Here is a 20792-nt window from a genome sequence, read left to right as displayed (position 1 = left end):
TTGTATTGTCTTCGTGAATTGTTTTAATTTAGTTGTCTTCATTTAGCAAGGTCGTAAATGACGAATTCAGTATGAGGAAGTAAGTAGTCTTAGTTTGACACAGATTTCGATTAAATTGCCATTGAATTCAAGGGAGGATCAGACACAGATACCTGTTCTTCTGGCTGCTCTTGAAGGAGAGAGTCTAATCAAAAAGGAGTCTGTATGATTCCTTTCAAAATTTATAGAGTTTTAATCAAAATCTATGCCAAGCTAACATTTTTTTCCCCTAATATTAAATTTTACATCGGAGTGTTTCTCTTCTATTTGAAAAAGTAAGAAAGTTTGTCAATTATCATCAAATTATTTTCAATATTTTGCCACAAGTTTCTTTTATGCTTGCCGTTAAGGAAATATGGTATCAGTAATTTTCCAATTCAAATGAAAAAATGACTACTTTAATAATCTTATTTGGCAGAAACCGGAACCTAAGAAAGACTTAGCTTTTTTCTCATTAAATAAATGTTTTTATCGTATTTACATATTATTGCGATCACCTTAGTAGAAATCGCTAAATTTTTAGAATGTAACAAACTATCGCAACTAGGCACATACCCGTGCTCATAATAAGATACCCATGCTCGTAATAAACCTTCAGTCAAGCAACGATGTTTTGTATCCGTTCCTTTCGTTCTATTACAGCATTTTTATAAATAGATCGTAATATTTTGTCTTAAACTCAATTTTAAAATATGTGCTTATGGAATTTGCCAACACAGAGAGAGAGATCGAGGTAACATTTCTGCAGGAATATAGTTTTTTGCTGCAAAAATGCTAAAGGGAATCATGATGAGATGCGTTTGATAGATAGATGGTGAGCAATGTCCAGGCTGTGCAGTTTACTTCTTTTTCTTTTTTTTTTTTCTTTTTTTTTTTTTTTTTTCTCTTTTTAAACTTCTCTGTCAAACAAATATTTGGCAAAATAAAAGCAATTTACAGTATAAATGTAGCAAATTTTGTTAATTTATTAAACTGTTATTGTGTACATATCATACGGCGTTAGGGTAAAACTTATGTAACCTTTGAATAAACACTGTAAATGTGAAAAGGTTTATAAGAGCTTTGAATTACATATTTTATATTACATCAACTAAATATCTATGCTATAGATAATTTATGTCATAAATTATATACGAAATAGATATATCATTAAAAATATTTTTTGATTTCATACTTTTTGTAAAACATAGTTTCTTTCTGCTAGAGTTGGAAGTTTGCCAGACTATACAGATTATAAATTAAAGACTTTATGCTGCGTGATATAGCTACACATTTCAGAACTATCACTTCGGATACATAGTTAATAAATGTGCTAGTAGCTTAATGTCACATGAATCTATGGGACGTCAAAAGTGTAAATATGTTTTTTAATGTCAATCGATGTATTTAAAAATTTTTTAAATAAGTATTATTTAGCAGTTTTTATATCTCTCAGTTTATTAAATCTTATTATTTAAAAATTAATTTTTTTTTTTTTTTTTTTTTTTTTTTTTTTTTTTTTAAGATTAGCAACAAGAAACTACCAGTCCAAGTAACTGATTAAATTATCGAAAATTGAAAAGGATGGATTACAGATATTTTAAATTTTGAAACGACTTTTCTGGCAACGATGTTTCTAGCAATACTGTTGAATCTTAAATTTTAAAGCTGTGTTAAGTCTGATTAGGGTAAACAAAACTGACAAATAATGCTGCTAGTTTCTATAAATACATGTTTATGGTAGCATCATCAGTGACTGAATTTATGAATTTAAAAAGGAGAAAAAAAATCTGAAAGCTTTCAAATTTTAACAGTCACCTAAAAGGGTTTGTAAAGGTTTTTTACGCTCTCCCTAAGCTCGAAGTCTACCGGTCTGCTCTTACATTCATTCCTACTAACTTTTTTTTTGGGGGGGGGGTCTTTTTAGCTTTATTATTAAGCATAATTTCCTTAGCACTTACGCTATATACAATTAAGCAGCAAAATATAAAAATTTTAGTAGCAGTATACGTTTAGAATTTCCGATGCAGCGTTAAGTGTTGGCATACATTTTTCTGTTCTTCTTCTTCTTCTTTTTTTTTTTTTTTTTTTTTTTTTTTTTTTTTTTTTTAGTTTTTTCTCAGTTTATCAATGTTCAGTTTTTTTGACTAAGATGGTCTTACAAAACTTTTTTTGTCGTTTTATTTTTAATTTTCTGCGTGTTTACTTTATTTATTAAGTATCACGTTTTTGGCGCTTACGCCACATAAAATTCGATTCAACAGCAGAATCACAAAATATTTAAAAACAGAATATCTTTAGAATTTCCAGTACTTCTTGTCTTGTCCGATAACCGATAATTCCGTCCCCCGCTCTGGAGACAATTTTTTTTTTTTTTTTCCTGTACAGCATTGCCACTACTTGCTTTGAAATCATTGAGTTTGTTAACCTAAAATTCGTTAAATTTTACAAAATCGGAAATAGATATTAAAACAAAATTCGGGCCTCCAGGTGCTCATGTTCGGACGGAGTACTACGTTATTCAAAATTTGGTGGCTCTAACTACCATCGTTTTTTCCCAGGGCGAGAAACATGTATACGTTCATGCAGGTTCTTCATTGTTTAATTTCCTTAAATATAATACAGGGCGATAATATTTGGTGGTAATAATTTAAAAAGTGATAGGCTGTTTATCGCGATTCAACGCAAAGTGCCTTTTCGAGACTAATATCGCTTTCCTAGCTAGCGTTCCTTTTGACCAAAACGAAAACTACTTAAACGGGATTATGTAATTTTGCAGTGGCATTGTATCTACGACTAATTCGCGAATAAAAGTTGGAAAGTTGAAAGACAAATCAAGATGGTTGTGATTGATTTTGATTAACATGAATGCATTAGTCAATTAACTGATAAGTATTATTGAATCATATATACATATTATTGAATCATATACTAAAGTAGTTAAAAGTTATATTCATTTAAGTAACATTAATTTTTAAGCCTATTAATCTGTAAAATCTTTCCTATCCGCTTTCTGCTTTAGTGTTGTATTTATGTGTTATAAAAATACCAAAAAAATTGTAAAATTAAAAAATACGAAAAAAAAAAAAAGTTTAAAACCAAAAAAAAAAAAAAAAACTTCCAAAAAAATCAAAACTTGATTTCTCCTATCCCTAAACTTTCTCGAGCTAATATAGCATTCTCTAGTGTGCATCATGAAAAACTATGCCTTTTTCCTATTTCTTCTCACTACTTAGATATTTTTTTGATGTGGAGGTACACACAGGCATTCCGTAATTTATAACCATTGGCATTAATTTTTACGTGATGGCAACACAAATTTTACTTTTTGCAAATTTTACGCAACAACTTTTTCACTACATAACTTAAAATTTCACAGAACAGTTTTCAGGTTTACACATTTATCTGTCACCTTACAAAAGCTTTTTACAATTACATGTTATTTGAAAGTTGATTCTGTAATATTTGCATTATTTTAGAGGATAAGTTAAATTTTTCCCTTAGAAAAGTGACCTTAAGCTCTTTATGCTTTAATATCCAATTACTTAAATTTTATCATAAAGAAATGAAAATTAGAAGAATAAATATCTTTTAATTTCTACGCAGCTAGTAAATGAAAAATGATTTTCAGAATTCCAGTCTAAAGAAAGTCATTCTTCCGTATTTACTATGGAGTCACCGAGTAGATTACATGATGCTTATTGAACCTTAAATAATTTTGGGGGGCTAAGAATAAAATATATTGTTACGAAATGCCCAGCTACGGTGTGATAGCTTTCCCGCAAAGCGGGGCTAGGGTTGTCAGAAAGCGTAGGGAAAGGCAGGGTTGACAGATTTGACGCAGAATCGCTCATTTGATGACAAATGTGCCATAGACGGAGCGAGAACATTCTAGAACGAATTCTAACCGCTTTTCCCGATAATGTTCTTGAAGGCAAGTCAAAACCTATTATACCGTGACTATCCGCGGAGTATATTGAATAGTATCTAGAGCGCAATGAGTTCAGTAGTACTGTCTTGAGTTCCAAAAGCGATCCACCGAGTCGGGAGCTGTACAGTAGTGCTTTGCGGTGAAGCTGTCTTCACCGTTAGAGTTTGATAGCTTGAAAGCTGTATTGCTGATTGTTTCCGCATGTTTGTCGTACTTTTTCGACAACTGTAACACGTCTTTGGAACTGTCTTTTGCAATACTGACGAATAAATTGTGTTTTGATTCCTCATCAAGTATTGTCATCAAGTACTGCAAATCTGTGAACCCGCAGAACGCAACTAGATCAATCTTAGTGATGATAGTAGATCTTAGTAATCTTAGTAATGATATTAGATCAATCTTATGCAACTATATTAAGAAATGATAATTGTTTTAGTAATTTTTCGCATTGAAACTCTGAACAATCCTTACGAAAAAATTTCGTCACTCTTATTTTTGAAAGAGCTATCACCTGTAAATTTTTCTATTCTCTTGCCTCTAACATTTGAAAGATACATACAATATCTTTCCTCAAATCCTATGCCAGAAACAAAATACATGGTTAAAGCATAAAAAATGTCGCAATGCAACCAAAAAGTCGAAAACATTCGTGCTCTGACAACAGTCGCGTATATTACGGTACTTGTCCTAAATTTCAACACTATATCAATTTGTAATTATTATTCTACTGCACACACACTCTTCCGGAAATCTATTTATTTTACGAAATCTTTGAGTATATTTTTCAGAACATTTAAAATGAAACGGAGGAAGACAAAAATATTTTCTACGAAGATTTTGAAATCTTCGCGAAATAGAAGGCATTTTACTCTTGAGTTGTGTTACGACATATAATAAAGGTGGTATCAACATATCTCTCATCAATCATACAGAATTAAACAAATATGGGAAATTTCTATAAGAGCTTGTAATCGATTGATTCTTCAAATGAGAACATTAAAAGATCTCTTTTCTTCGGTTAATAGCATAATTCTTTTCTTATATATTTCTTATAACGGCCCACGGTATAAATAAATATGTGTTTATAAACACATCGACAAGTAAACCGCGATTCACACTTACCGACATTTGTCATTTTAGAATAGTAACAACCACGTTAAATTTCTAAAGTTAGAAGTACCAAAATCCTACGGAAAGCCAACATGAACTGTAATAAAATAATAAATGAGAAATAATAATAAAAAAATCTGATGTGTACACCACATGACTTCCTTGTATTGGAATATTAAATTATACGCATTTTTTCTTGCATTTCATTTAAACTTATTGGATTGAATTAAATCTACTTCGCCGACAGCGCATAAACCACAATAGAATAAATGCATTCTTTAAAATTCACTCTAGTATTTGTTTACCATAGCGAAACTCTGGCGCTAGATTCACTTAACACTATTAATCATTATATAACAGTTAACTTATATAATAATTATATAACGGAAACTAAGTTAACTGTTATATAATCCAATAATTATATAACAGTTAACTTATATATTTCGTTCATATTATAACTCATAATGCACAAAATTTATCTCATTTAATTAATTCAGTTCTCACTTCGCGAGAAGGCAAAAATACATAAAATTTCAAAATATCTATATTAAAAATTACGAAGTAAATCTCAAACACTTATTTCCTCGAAAAAATTCCAGAAAGAATTAAGCATGATTTAATTGGCAATAATAAATGAATGCGTTATCTTTGTTGTTGCGAAGCTAAGTTTCTCTAGATTGGCAACAAATCCACTAGTCTCCTGTTTCAAATGTAAACATCAATGGCCGCCATTAAAAAAAGCCTTGGCAAAATTAAACAACTTTAAAATTGCTGATAATTCTAAAATATTGCACACAGATTTACTAAAGGCATAAAATCCTTAACCAGAAGATAAAAACAACATAATTCAATCATTTTTAAAGCAAAAAATGTACAATTTATCAACATATAAGAGTAAAGAAACTGAGATTACTGAGCCGGGTAACAGAGTGGATATATATATAAATATATTTATATACGTTTGGTGCGGCCGATTGCAACCAAAATACGAGGTGCACATCTACATGTTATAGCAGTCCTATATACAAAATTTCAACGTTCTGAGGCTACTCGCTTTTGAGTTATGCGAGATACGTACGTACTCACGAACGTACGTACGTACGTACATATGTTCGTACAGACGCCACGAAAAATTCTCTTCAGAATTAATTTTAAAGCAGTTTTATAGTTTTTTTTTTTTTTTTTTTTTTTTTTTTTTTTTAAGGAAAAGAGTATTTTATTCGGTCCTTAAGTACAGATATCACGCAAAAACATCGTTAAATTGCATTCGATAGCGGTCAAAATGGATATTTTCGTTGAAATATGCTGCCTGAAACTTTTCGCGATTACAATACTTCCTTTTTACTTCGTACAAGGAAGTAAAAAATAATGCATGATAAATAAAATTTTAATATTTGAATAATAAATTAAAATACTGGAGCTCATATTACTTTACATAACCGGTATCCGGCTGAATTTAAACCCGGATACCAATATAAGCAATGAAAAACGGTCTATTTTCATGTTACAAACTTTTTAATGGCCCACCAGCGGCCGAGCGGTAAAGTCGCTGAACACTGGTAGTTCGGTCTGAGGTTCCAATCCCGCGAACGGGCTGGCTGTATGTGTGTTTTCGTGGTTTTCCCCATGTGTAACGTGTATACGAGCCAGTTTCCTTTAGACAGTCCTCCACGAAGGCATCCCTCCCCTTAGGCAGATAGCCCTAGTGTGCTTTGCCATAATTAAATACACCACACCACACCAAACGTTTTAATGAACATATTAGTTGACAATTCACAATCGTTTTCATAAACAGAGGACTGTGTCCTTTTGAACTATTGATTGTCTGAAACATAAGTTTTAGATAGTCGAGTAGCAATGAATGACTTACAAGCTTTAACAGTTAGCAGAATAACCTTTAACCAAAAATTTATTCATTGAAAGGAAAACATGCCGATGTAAAATTTAAAATTAGGTAAAAAAGCAGCCTCAAATTTGCGTAGATTTTCAATAAAACCATATCGCTAATGATTTTGAATAAAACCGTAGCGGTATATAATTTAGAGACGAGCAGACATATCTCTTCTTCAAAATTTAAAAAAAAAAAAATTGCTCTTGAAGCAAACTTTTATTCTTGCTTTAAAAGGACCTACGTCTAATCGCCCTCGAAACAGGTACAGTTAGTTTTATTCAGAGTTCTATGCTAAGATTCATTATTTTATATAATTTTAAAAAATGGGATCTAATTTAGATATGGCAATAAAAAAGAGCGTATTAGAAACCTAATGACTAAACCTGGAAAAAATGGTATTTCGTTTCAATTTAGATTCTTTCAAGTGAAAAATAATCTGTATATTCCTGCTGCAGTTTCTTCCTTTTAAGATGAAGACACGTGCGTTTTACATTAGGAAGCCTTCATGAAGGAGGCTGCCCTCTTAGGCTGAATCCTTCTTGTGTTTTGTCATGATTAATTAATCAAGTATTTAAAAGACACGAGACGCTACGGCCAAATCTTTTATTTCCCAGACAATATGATACTATATTTTAAGAAGCAATGAAATATGAAAAATGTTTATTTCTATAATTTGAAAAACGTATAAACACGTACAAATTCCCCTTTTTTTCCCCCCAAAATAGAATAGCGAAATGTTCTCTGTATGAAAAGTTAATTATTGACAAAATGACAAAAAAATTCTAGCAATCAACGCTGTAAAAATAATTAAGACTGCAGCAACTTTGTTAAAACTCTACTTTGTTCGTAGAACAGATATATGCAAAGAAAAGGGAAAAGAAAAATACCTTTTACGATTTTTTTATGTGTGTACATGAAAGTTTATAATTAAATTTTTAAATTCCGTTTATTTTATAAAAAACAGAGATAGTCTGATCCTTGCATTCTTAATTTGGCACAGATAACAAAATGTCATTTTCTACTTTTTTGTTTAAATTTGGATTCATATAATGTAGTTTCAAAACTCCGGGCGAATCACTTTCAAAATGTTGCATAAAAAAATGCCGTCAAATCTCCCAAGAACAAGCTGCGATTTAAGAATTACCTTCTGTATTAAATAACCTTGTACACAACAGGTTCCAAACATCAGGTTGCGTTCGCCATTAACACTGCCTTTAGAATTTTATTTTTTATTTTAACGTCATCGTCGTGAATTAACGAAAAACAGAGTTATTGGTGTAACTAATAACATCCTACACAGAGGAAAAGATTTGTGCGCAATTAGATCATGCAACAAGTGTTGTGACGTTTAAATAAACCTTTCTAAAATTTTGAATTTATAAAGTAATTTAATTTAGTTTATTGCATTCTCTTGCAATTCAGAATGGAGCTTAATGAGGTAATGTATTATTCTTCATTATCTTTAATAATAATAATATTATAACAATAAAATGCGTGATAGCAAAGATAACATAATAAAAACGTCGAAGAGTATTTAGTCTTATAAAAGAAGGAAGAAAGTAAAATTTCCCAATGCAATTTTTAGAGTATTAAGAAAATAAATACAAAAAAATCTGAAAGCTTCCAAATTTTATATTTCGCCCAAGGGGGCCTTTTTTTTTAACGTTTTGTGTTTTACCTTTATTTATTAAATATCATGTTCTTCGCACTTAAACTATTAAATTCTATTCCCCAATTCCCCAACACTAGACTAGAATTTCCGATACCCCGGGTTAGCGCGCTAGAGATAATTCCCCCCCCCCGGTACAGTGTTGCCGTTGCTCGCTTTGAAATCGTTGAGTTTCTTAATCAAAAACTCAGAAATGCTTTACAAAATATGAAAGAGGTAATAAAACAAATTCCAAATTTGGGCTTTCAGATGCCCATATTCGGGTGGAGGATTACGTTATTTAAGATTTGATACTTACCATTGTTTTATCACAGTGAGAGAAACATACATATGTTTATATAGAGTCTCCATTAAATTTCTATAAATATAATACAGGGTGATAATATTTGGTGGCAACAATTTGAAAATTGATTCAGACTTTTGAAGTTTTCGACGCAAAATGCCAAAATTAAATTAATAGCCTTTCTGGGCTAACGCCCTTTAGGCTAATAATGTTCCCTTACTAACAAATATAATTGTTTCAATAAAAATAATTTACATTTATCCAATATCATTTTTATCACAAAGGGCGTTAGCCCAGAAGGGCTACTAATTTCGTTTTGGCATTTTGTGTCGAAAACTTTAAAAGTCTGAATCACTTTTCAAATTGTTGCCACCAAATATTATCACCCTGTATTATATTTATAGAAATTTAATGGAGAATGTGTATAAATGTATGTATGTTTCTCTCATTGTGACAATTTTATATTTATTTAATAAATGAGTAAAATAAGACTATAAATTTCCATTTCTTCTACTGAAATGCTTTTTTCTACTTCAGCACCTTTTTTGTCTCATCTAATATTAGATGATGCTAGCATAATCAGAATACACATAAGCAATTTTTTTTGAAAAGCTCGGTGCCTTTCCTGCTGAAAACATTCCGTGAATTTTAGAAAAAAGTTCGGTATCCTTTTTCCCAGCCTATGTGCCCTTCCTGTGTGATAAATTAAATCGTTCAATTATTTAAAAATAAAAAAAAAATAAAAAATTAAATGAATTAATTTTAAATGTAGTAGACAGGTGAAATTCTACAAAATAAATTATTGTTTTACAACAAATTCGATATTATATAATTCTCCAAGTAGTAGTATGAGGTGTTAAGAAATGTTGAGCTGAATTTAACGAGGAGTATCTGTTTAGTAAGTCATTCAAATCTGAGTGAGATATAAATAATAACATACTATTCGATTCGTCTCAAATTAAAATACTTCGAAATGTATCTGCAAGAATCATCGATGTCAGAGATATGAACCTTTCAGCCATTTTTATGCTATGTTTATATGGACCTTTTAGCCATTTAAGTTAAAAAGCTTTTTTTGCTAGAGCGGTTCATTGTATTAATGAAAGATTCTACTTTTCGTACTCTCCTTTTGCAACACGTTCAGAAATTCAGTTTAACGTTGGTAATGAAAAGTTTGTAAGCGTTGTTTTAATTTCCTAATAGTTATTTTTAATTTTGAAACTCTATCCTTTATTCTCTTGTTTTCCACTTACAACTCCTTGCCAGAATGAGTTTTCAGTATCACGTTTTATTTAAATGACGTAGAACCAGTATTTATGGGAAGTCCCGGTCACTTCCGTAGAAGAACTCAGTCCTCAGTAGAGCGTGTCCTGCCTTCTGGCCACGTCGTTGCTTTAAGCCAGATCTTACTACGTACTTCGGCCGTATTATTACGTTTCTGTTAGTATTCGCATGTGAGGTTTAATTAAGAGCCAACTCAGTTAGTTATTTCTGTACAGCTTAGGCTAAAATTTAGTTAGTTAGCATTAGTTTATTTTCTATCTTAAGTTCAAGCCCAAGTGGGGGTTTCCTGTAAGTCCGAAAGGGACCAACTGTAAATATTGTTAAAATAAAAGAGTATTTTAACCTTTCCTTGGACTTGTTTTTGCATTTTTAAGAACTCAGCAATTAGTCGCTATACGCTTCTCAAGTACAGTTACCAAGGGTAAACAGTTTAAGTTAAACTGAATTTTTTAAAAAGTAAAATCTTTTATTGATGTCTGCATTCTATACCTATTTTCATTGTAGTAAATATGCCTCATTTCTGAAAACTAGTTTAAAATTATTGTTTTTCGACTTCTTTGATATTTGTACGATCGCCGATACAGTCCATCTCAACAATTTTAAAACTTCTACACCCGTTGGAAACTACGGTTAAAATACACCTGGAAACGTTTACTGAAATTTTACCGTAGTTTACTCGTTGAAAACTACGGTAAAAAACTGGATCAAAATTTCTACCGTCAACATTCTAATAAATATTCTACCACCTTATATGCATTGAAACAATCTTTAAAACATGTGCCTTTTGCTTCGATTCAAGAACACTCTTAAAATGAAACTTACAATCAGATTTCATTTCCAAATTATAATTCACTGTTTATCGTATAGAATTAAAGTCCAACTTTTCAGAAAAAAAAAAAAAAAAAAAAGAAGTCCATTTTAATTACATGCACCATGAATTAAATCAATAGAAATTTTTCATTTTAGCTTTTATTTATTTCTTTGCATTTAAGTTGAAAATGGCCATTTTTTTTTCTTTACTTCTCACCTCTTCCTGCGATAGTAGGATGTAGTTTGGTCAAGGAAGTTAATTCAGAAGTGGGATTATATTATAGCGCTTGTCCCACTCCCTTTTTGCCCCCTCTAGTGTTGCTAAGTGTAAACGCTTATAACTAACAACTGGAAGACCGACTTTCGAATCCTGGCAAGAATATAGTTTATTTCTCATGTTTTTTGCCTGAAATATCGAAGAGTCTATGCAGAATTTAGTGGCTAGTCCAACAACTCGATTGATTTTAGCCCTGTAGAAATTTTTAAGTAGAGTAACTATCAAAAACAAGAAAAACAAATTCTATTTTGTTTCTGTATTTCTTTGTTCCATTCTTGGAAATATGAAAGAAACTAACCAAGCTTTTTTATTGATTAAATAATGAGGTAGTAAAGACGAATTCCATCCGATAACAGCAAAACTTATATTTATCAGTCACGAACGGCTTTCATCGATATCACTTATGTTCAAAGCAAGAAGATACCGCAGGTACTCTTTTATCATATCTGTCGCTCATCAAAAATTATCTTTGGAAAATTAATCCGGTGTTAGTAAACATTCAGCATATTTGCTGAGGGTAAGCTTTCTCTCGGTTTACATTTTTCAACATTAGGTCAAAAATAGGGACAAACTTACTATACAGTTGATGGCAAGCAAGATCATATCGATCCTAGCATCTGCTAATTTATCGGTGATTAGATTTAAAGTCAGAATGTTCAGGTTCAATAAAAGCTCTGGTTTTTTCTTCTAGAAGTGTAAATTAAGAAGCAGATTTCTTAGCCTAATTAAAGTCTTTAAACTATAAAACCAATCCTTTTCCAACATCAGAATACAGTGCAATATGCAACATTTTCCGATGGTACCAGAGGAGATTCCTTTTGTCCACTTAAATACTGGGAAGCATGTTAAGTTAATTTATTGATGCCTTATCATCATCGAATTCATTGTGTCAAATTAAACTTCCTTTGGATTTAATTAATGCTTACGAATTGGCTGTTTTTTTTATCTTTTCAGTTATCTAAATCAAATTGAATTTTTTTGAAAAGCCAACTGAACTTTATCTGAAACTAAAGAAGGTTAAGACAATGAAGAAAATGGATAACTTATATTTTGTTTGTTTGTTTACTTTATAGTGAATATTATTGTCATAGGGATTATTGACTTGTTGGCCATATGACAATAAATAACCCAGAATTAAAAAGGAAATTTCCTTTTTAAATTATAAATTAATTTATTATAAATAATTTAAATTATAAATAAATTAATTTATTGATAAAATGCAACAAATTACCACTTGCTTTATACATACTTACCAAAACTCAAAGAAATTGTGCAAACCAGTCGATTCTGTACCCAGATGTGTAATATTTAAAAATATATTTTATTAATTATAATGATGTTGCAAATATGCGTCATTACCAAAAGGATATGTTTTAAATAACTCGTATCTAAAATTTTACCGATTAGATATGTTATATAAATTATCAGAAGTGCATTTATTACTTTTATAACATAGTGTATGAAATATTCATAACTTGGGAGACAAATTAAAGATCTTATATCACATCGAAAGGCCGAATTCTGAAAGTTATCTACTTAATAGTCTGAATTGAAAATAAATTAAAGATTATATGTATCGTATAATGGTAACACTTGCAATTTCACTTGGAAGATAAATGGATGTCAGGTTAGCGTAAAGTAATGTAAGGTAACATTCCAAATTATTTCGAAAATGCTTCGATAAAAGTACATATGACATCATTAAGTACTGTAAGTCTTATCAAGAAAATTCGAAGTCAAAAATTTATTAACAGTGTCATTAGTTTTAGAATAATAACACATTTCAAATTTACACTCTTTACTTACCGCAGTACATGTTAAGAAAACAACTAGAAAGTGATTTTATTGGAATGCTTTTTTTATAATACAAATGCATTATTTTGTTAATTATTAAATCTCTTTCAAGTATGGACAAAATGAATAAAACATTACAAAATTTCGATTAAAATTTGTGAGCATGTAATAAGCACAACGAATAATTTATTTATCATGATCATAGACAAAATTAGAAATTAATTTTTCTGGTATTTTTTCATTCGCAGATCATTTTGTTCTTCATGTTCTCAGCAGTAATATCTTCATGCGCATCCAGTAAGTTTGTACCGTTTAATGATAAAACCTATGTTTTAATCTGCAGAAATGATGATTCAAAAGAACTGCACCATGTCTTCAATGCAAAAAGAACAGTATTTACACCATACGGAAACGATGCCTTTTCTTTTTATGACACTGTCCTTGATTCCAGAAGTATCCTGAAAAGTAACTGCAAAAGAATACCAAAAATTTGGATGGGGTTTCAAAAACTTTATCTCGACAAATTCAGAAAATTATTTTCTATAACTGAAGAACTGAAAGGAGGAAAAATAGCATATTCTTCTTCAAAAGCTCGGAGGAAACGATCAAGCATTTGTGCATTTGGAAAATTCTGTGGCTTCATGGATAAAATGTGCAGAAAGCCTAGTGTTTGTGGACATTTACCAGGAAAATTTTCTGCCGACTTTGATGGTTCTATAAAAAATATAACCGAAGAATTGTTCAAGTAATATAAAAAGTACGCGTTGCTTAATAAAGTGCCTGTAACCAACATTAAATAATAAATTCGTATCTAAAGTAAAACATTAATTTATTATTACATTAGCTAATCAAGTTAAAAATTAATTAATTTAATGCTTAAAATTGAAAGAAATTCTTCTTGATTATTTAAAAGACAGCGACTTCAGAAATATTGAGTAGTTTAACACGCTGCTATGAAAATTTGCCTGTATGTAATTATAAGACTTCCTCTTGCTATTTCTGGATGGACAGAGATTTTCTGTCGAATATGCCAGAAAATACGTCCGTTGTTAATTATTTCTTGTCCTACTATTACATTTGCACCAAAGTAGCAATAAATTTTAGTAGTAGCTGTTGTTTTATTTCCACCACTTTGCGTCTTAGCAACAATTTCGGATTCTTTAAATTGTTTCCAGAGACGACCTATTTGTCTTGTTTCGGCTATCTTAACACTTTCGCAACTGGCTGCACTTTAATAAAGGCCCATTTATACTAATAAAACTTTGAGTCCAAGAAACGTACTAGAACATAATGGTTCCATTAAAGGGAATAAGAAAGAACTCAAACATTTTTGGATTAAATTAATTACCTATCGCAGAATTTTTTTTTTTTTTTCTAAAGTGCTAAACACGCCTTTGGATGACATAATGACATAATACCATTACTTGTACTTAACACATCAATGAAATTTAACTGAATTCTAATAGTAATTAAGTTTGACTTCTGTTTATTTCATGAAACAATAAATTATATTAATTTCTTTCCTGATAAATTATCAGTACTTTATACGTGTAACGAAAATTTTGCGCAGCATTGTAAATACGACGTTTGTCTATTACACCCTTTTAAGACACTTTTTATCAAAAAAGTAATTTTTATTTCAAAGCTCAAAATGCATTTTTCTGCTCCTGGGATGGTGGGCCATACATTCATCGCAATATGAAGAATAGCCAGTAAGTTACCTGAGGCCCTGTCTTTATTCAGTTGAAAGAATAAGATGCAAGAAGTATGGAGAGCAATATAGTCAATGTCAGTGTCAGAAACGACCAGAACTCCCATCATTCGGGGTATATTTAAATATTCCTTGCATATATAGATATTTTAATAATTTATAAAATTAATTTCTTATAGAAAAGCGGCTTTTTGTCAATAGTAAAACTTTCCGAATTCTTTCAGTAAAAATGGGAAGTATGGTAAAAAAAGTAAGTAAAGTTCGGTAAAAATGGCATCTTTTCAGCTAATATGAAATCCAATTGAATTAGAAAGATCTCAGTATAATGATAGAAAGTTCTCGCAGTTAGATGATTTATTATCATATTCTATTCATAGCTTCTTGTCTGTAAAAGCCTTAATGGAAAGAAAAATTTTACCTGTATAAAATTATTCCATCACTCTATAAGGTATTTCTCCCATTTTCTTGGCATGCCTTCGTGGTGTGGTGGTCTGCACCCTAGGCGAGTATTTCAGAGGTCCACGGTTCGATTCTCGGCGAAGGCATTTGCTCATTTTTCAAGTCTCCTGCTTCAAAAATACCCAATGTCTCTACAGTGGCGCCCGAACTAAAAGGGTGTTGGATGATGGATCTCCACATGCAGGATTTGGCGATAGGGTCCCCTAAAAACCCCAGTCGCCCTTTAAACGCTGGGCGCATATTCCAGAGGTCCGCGGTTCGATTCCCGACGAAGGCGTTTGCTCATTTTTCAAGTCTTCTGCTTCAAAAATACCTAATGTCTCTAGCAACTCATATAACTGTCATTTAAGTTTTGTAATGTTAAGTATTTTCTTAGGATTCCTAACTGAAAATCGGTTTTATGGTTAAACTGAAATTTGTATATGCATGCCATTTTTCTTCCAGATGAATTCGATTTTCAAATGGCTTTAATGTCACAAATGTACAGCATAGGCCTCAATAGTACATTTGTCATTCTATGACATGGAGGACTCTATATTCTGTCACTAGAAGAAGAAAATTCTTTCCAGACATTAAAACAACTTCTCGTTAGCCCTCTCATCTTAAAGCAAAATGATGCAACGAAACCTTACATTATTTGGACGGATGTTAGTAACTATGCTTTGGGTGCCGTGCTATTGCAAGGAAAAGGTTCAGAGGAACATCCAATAGAATATTCAAGCCATTTGTTGTCTGCCACCAAAAGAAACTACTCTACAACAGAACGATAAGCCTTGTTGTTGTACGGGCTTTGAATAAATTCCGTCTCTATACTGATGGTCAAGAGATTACTGTGGCATCTGATAATGAACCGTTGAAATGGATTTTAAGCTCCAAGTCACCTCGGGGTAGACTTCCTCAGCGAGCTATGCAACTCAGTCTTATAATTTGAAGATGCAATACAGCCTTGGAAAAGCTAATTTTGTAGCCAATATGTTGTCACATCCTGTGTGCAACATGAAAGAGAATCATGCGAAATTTGTACAATAACCATTGAAACGCCCGCCAGAAATGCAGCAGAAGTTCATGGAGAACAGCTGATGGATACAAATCTTGAAAAAGGTCATAAAATCTTTTGAAAGTGAAGTAAAAGATGAAATTTCTTTTTTAATTGGACCAGGCGAGGTTATATAATGAATCAAGGAATTCTGTATCACTATTCCCCAGATTCTGAATCAGAGGAAGCTCAACTAGTAGTACCAAAACACGAGTGAGAAAGAATTTTTATACAGCATCATGATGCCCCTACAACAGGACATAATGGTGCTGAAGGGACATACCACAGAATTTCCAAAGGTATTATTACGCAGGCATGCATAATACACTGCAGATTATTTTAAAATTTCGTGATGAGTATAATCTTTACAAACCTTCAAATCCGAAAATATGCGGGTTGCCCCAAATATCAATTTTACCCATTTCTACTGGAAGGGAATGTACCATAAAATTAATTGAAAAATAAATTTTTTCTTACGATATGAATTGCCTCGAAAGCTAATCAATGATAATGGAACTCTGTTCGTTAGCGTTGTTATCCAAAAGGTGTGTTTTCTTCTTTCCATTCACCAAGCGTTCACTTTACTGTATCACCTTTGAGAAAATCCTGCAGAGCGAAAAAATAGGGATATAAAACCTAGGTTAGCCATACTTGTAGACGATAAGTATTTTCTTGGATAGAAAAGCTTCCAAAGCTCGTTTTGCAATGGTTTGGTTGGATTTAGTTAATTATGGTAAGCACTGTCGGTCTAATGGGAAGGATGCCTTCGTGGAGGACTTCATCACGGGACCTGGCTCATATTACACGTTACACATGGGAAAACCACGAAAACGCCTATGCAACCAGGCCGTTTGCTTGGAATCAAACCCAGGTTGGAACTACCAGTTTTCGGCAACTTTACTGCTCGGCCGTTGATGGGCCGTTTTGCAATGAATGCTTATAAATGCGAAACAATTGGATAGACTGCTGAATTCCTCCAATTTGGCAGAAAGCTACTTGCACTGGATGACGTAACACATGATCTTAGGCATGTTACCGCCAATGATAATTTTGTAGCAGAAATTACCCCATATTTGAAATGATTTTGCAACCATAGTAACCAGATAAATGATCTGGTTGAAAAGAAACAAGAGTATCGAAAAGAATATGCTGTTACAAGACGAAAACCTGAATACCAATTTAAATGAGGAGATCGAGTTTGGATTTCCCAGTACCCTATGAGCAAATCCGCCGAAAAGAAAACATTTAAATTTATGCCACACCGACTACATATGAAGTTCCAAGCTTAAGTTAACCAGATACTCCATTAGTGTTTACCATTCTTCGGCCTTGCATTGACTCATTCATTACCTCTTAATCCAGTGGTTTCCAAACTTTTTGTATTGGCGCCCCCCTTTTAAAAAAAATTGGTGCGCCCCCCTTTAAAAAACAAATTGTTGCGTCCCGTTAATTTATCTTAAAATCAAATTTCATAAATACTCAACTGATATTATAATTTATTTAATGGGCTACAAAATAATATACAATATTATGTAAAAATATACAATATTATGTAAAAATATAATATATTTATTATAAGAAATATAATAACAAAACAAAAAAAAATATATAATTAATACTACTACAACATAAAAATTACAATAAAATTATTATTATTATTATATACATATATACAGTCATAATTGATTTACACTTAACATCCATGATAATTAAACGCGCTTTCAGATACAAAGCGGTTCCAATTTTACTGCGTAGCAGTTCGACTGTCTCCTCCTACGCAAATCGAGTTCAAAGTTTTTTACTTAGGAATTAATTCTAAAGTTCGCTAGATGGCGCTGGGAGTTCAGAGTCCAGTTGTAACAGATTGGATGTTTTAGCATTTGTACCCGCAAAATTCGCGGCGAGGATTGTGGATTACGTATACTGCTGATTCATTTTTTGACACCTATTCGACTTTTTTGGTTTATATTCGAAAATGATATTTTGGAAACAGCTGCATGCTACCCTTGCAACAGTCTCGCGCCCCCCTGGGGGGCGCGACCCACAGGTTGGAAACCACTGTCTTAATCCCTTCGCAGAAAACGACGTCCCAGGAAACTTAACTGCTGATTCCTCATCAGAACGGCATCGGATCTATAGCTAGAGAGGGAGGTTGTAAAAAATTGAAAACTAAATTAACCTTTCTCTCTTCATTCTGAGGTTGAACTCGAAAGAGGGACTCTTCTGTTTCCTAAGCCCTGAATTAGGATTGTATCGCTGTTGACGGACAGTAGAAAAAGACGATTGCGCAGTTATCTTCTGAAACGCCATGTCTTGATATTATATAATACCTTCTGAACAGTAAAAATTAAAATTGTAATTCGTTTTATGTTAGGTTTAACATAAAATACTTTAAATATTATTTTATCAAGGGTTTATTTTGAAGGACGGAAATTTATGTTCCTGCTATAAGTGTCATTTTATATAAAAAATATATCGATATTAATGGTGATTAAACACAAGCCCATCTTCTTCAAGCTCCCCCTCCCTCCTGAAAAGAGGTTTTCTTCTTTCTTTATATATTTATTCTTTTTTTTCCCCCCTTGAAGAAGGACTGGGTCTGTTAGCCCTCCAAATCAATAGAATTTTATTCCAAACATACGCGAAAATAAATTTGCTGTGTAACCTTATTTTAAATTTTTACATTGAAGATTGACGTATGCCTCTTCTAATTAAATGTCTATACTAATTTAATTACTTTTATTGCAGGGGACGTCAGCTATTATCCCAGCAAGACGTGCAGCGTATTTTCCACACCATATTTACAATCATCGACATCCACTTTTTATTTTCAACTCGAAACATAGTTTAGTAGTGACTAGGAGTAGGCGGTGCTGCTAACGAGTTTTTACTCTCGTCTACATAATCGTTATTGAGTATTCTTTTGTTCTGTGTAATTCCTGTAAGAGATCTTACAGCTTTGTGATGGAGAATTTAAAATGTTTAGGGGCCAGATCGCTCATCTATAAAAAAGAAAAGTTTATTAAATGAATAATAAAATAAATATATTTGTGATGATAATCTTTTTTTTTTTTTTTTTTTTTTTTTTTTTTTTTTTTTTTTTTTTCAAATAAAGTCAACCAGCTCCTGAATACAGTTCACCATCCATAGTACGAATAAACATTATCCTTAAATGTAACAGTGAATTTAGGTTAATAGTGTAATATATGCCGCAGTACTTTTCATTATAAGTTTTTCTTTCAATTTACGTTATTATTACTAATCTATAAATGTGAATTTTGAAAGAAATGTTAAATATGTGCTAAAACACATTGGTCTACTAAGACTGAAGTTGAAAACAGTCTTTGAATGCAAAAATATACTCTGGAAGCAGTCATGTGTCATATACAAAGAGTAGCACATTCCATTATATCAAATGATCCTGGAAGATACTTCAGCAGGTACGAAAGGAGGAGGTCGGTAACGATATCTATACAGCTTTTTCATGAATCGATGTTCAAGTGCGCAAAAAAAGCTCACAGTACAATGTATCTTCCAAGACAGCTTCCTTCCAAAGACTGAGTAATACGAATATGTAGAATTATACAAATATTTCAAATTTATGTCCGGTTACATATACAAATTGTTTTAAATGGTCAATGCTAATGACAGTGGACGAACTACTGACTTATTTTTCAGTTTGATGAGTGGAATTGGTGGAAGACAAATTCCAATTTCTCTTTAAAACAAGCCACATAACTGAGCTCTAGATCTTCTCTTTATTATCCAATAAATCTGTAATTTCACTGTAAAGCAATTATTAGAATTTGTAAAGAAACTTAAAAATAACTTAACTTTCAACTTTCTCATGGTTCCGTCTGATGTTAAATCATTGCTCTCTAATGTTCTGATGAAAGGTGCTCTAAATTGTCAACAAATAAGCTTGAAGAAATTCATTACTCACATATTAAAGAATCATTCTCATTTATCCAACTATTTCACAACCAAATGCATTTTATTTTCTTGAATAATTCTTATCAGCAAACTAAGACATTAGCCAGAGGGAGTCCACGCAATCATATTCTCGTTGATATTTACATGTACTAAATTTTGAAACAAAAGTATTTAATAAACTTTACGTTTTGGATACGTTACGTCGATGAAACATTTGTCCACTTTGATGACAGTGAAGAAAATTTATCTCACAAAACTCTCAGTCACAGAAGTACTATAGATGCTTCCCATTCAGCTCAGGTTTGAACTCGACACGCTCTCTCCCCCCCCCCTTTTTTTTTTTTTTTTTTTTTTTTTTGACATGGAACAATTTGACACAACATGCAACAATCAAAATTTACCACAATATATCGAATATTTTCTTCAGTTTCTAACCTGCCTTTGTTCAAATAAACAAAACTAGCTTCTTTGTATACTTCAGTTTTTTCGTGTTCTCAAGGTTTGCTGCTTTAAGGGGACTCATACACCTTAAAACCCATAAGATCTTCTAATATGTGACTGTTGCAAGAATTGGAATAACTTACTT

At 31.8% G+C, this 20792-nt stretch overlaps 1 protein-coding gene across 3 annotated transcripts; it reads left to right on the top strand.

Moving 5' to 3' along the window:
* Positions 1-8159: 8159 nt before the first annotated feature.
* LOC118195674 (uncharacterized) lies at positions 8160-20558 on the top strand. 3 transcript variants are annotated; one of them, XR_004759305.2, is made up of 2 exons: positions 8160-8388; positions 19022-20558. XR_004759305.2 is itself a non-coding variant. In XM_085810338.1 (2 exons), the coding sequence occupies exons 1-2, from the start codon at positions 8384-8386 to the stop codon at positions 13814-13816; spliced, it is 411 nt and encodes a 136-aa protein (XP_085666464.1). In that variant the 5' UTR covers positions 8160-8383; the 3' UTR covers positions 13817-13889. The 3 variants fall into 3 exon arrangements, 2 of the variants coding, with proteins under 2 accessions (XP_085666464.1, XP_035222890.1); XM_085810338.1 differs by lacking the exon at positions 19022-20558 and adding an exon at positions 13411-13889; XM_035366999.2 differs by lacking the exon at positions 19022-20558 and adding an exon at positions 13316-13889.
* Positions 20559-20792: the final 234 nt, after the last annotated feature.

This window comes from Stegodyphus dumicola, chromosome 2 (genome assembly GCF_044657685.1).
Source record: "Stegodyphus dumicola isolate Sdum_Otavi_A_Nest chromosome 2, ASM4465768v1".
NCBI classification, from domain to species: Eukaryota; Metazoa; Arthropoda; class Arachnida; order Araneae; family Eresidae; genus Stegodyphus; species Stegodyphus dumicola.
Note: the sequence above shows the minus strand (reverse complement) of the source record. Positions and strands in the feature narration are given on the sequence as shown.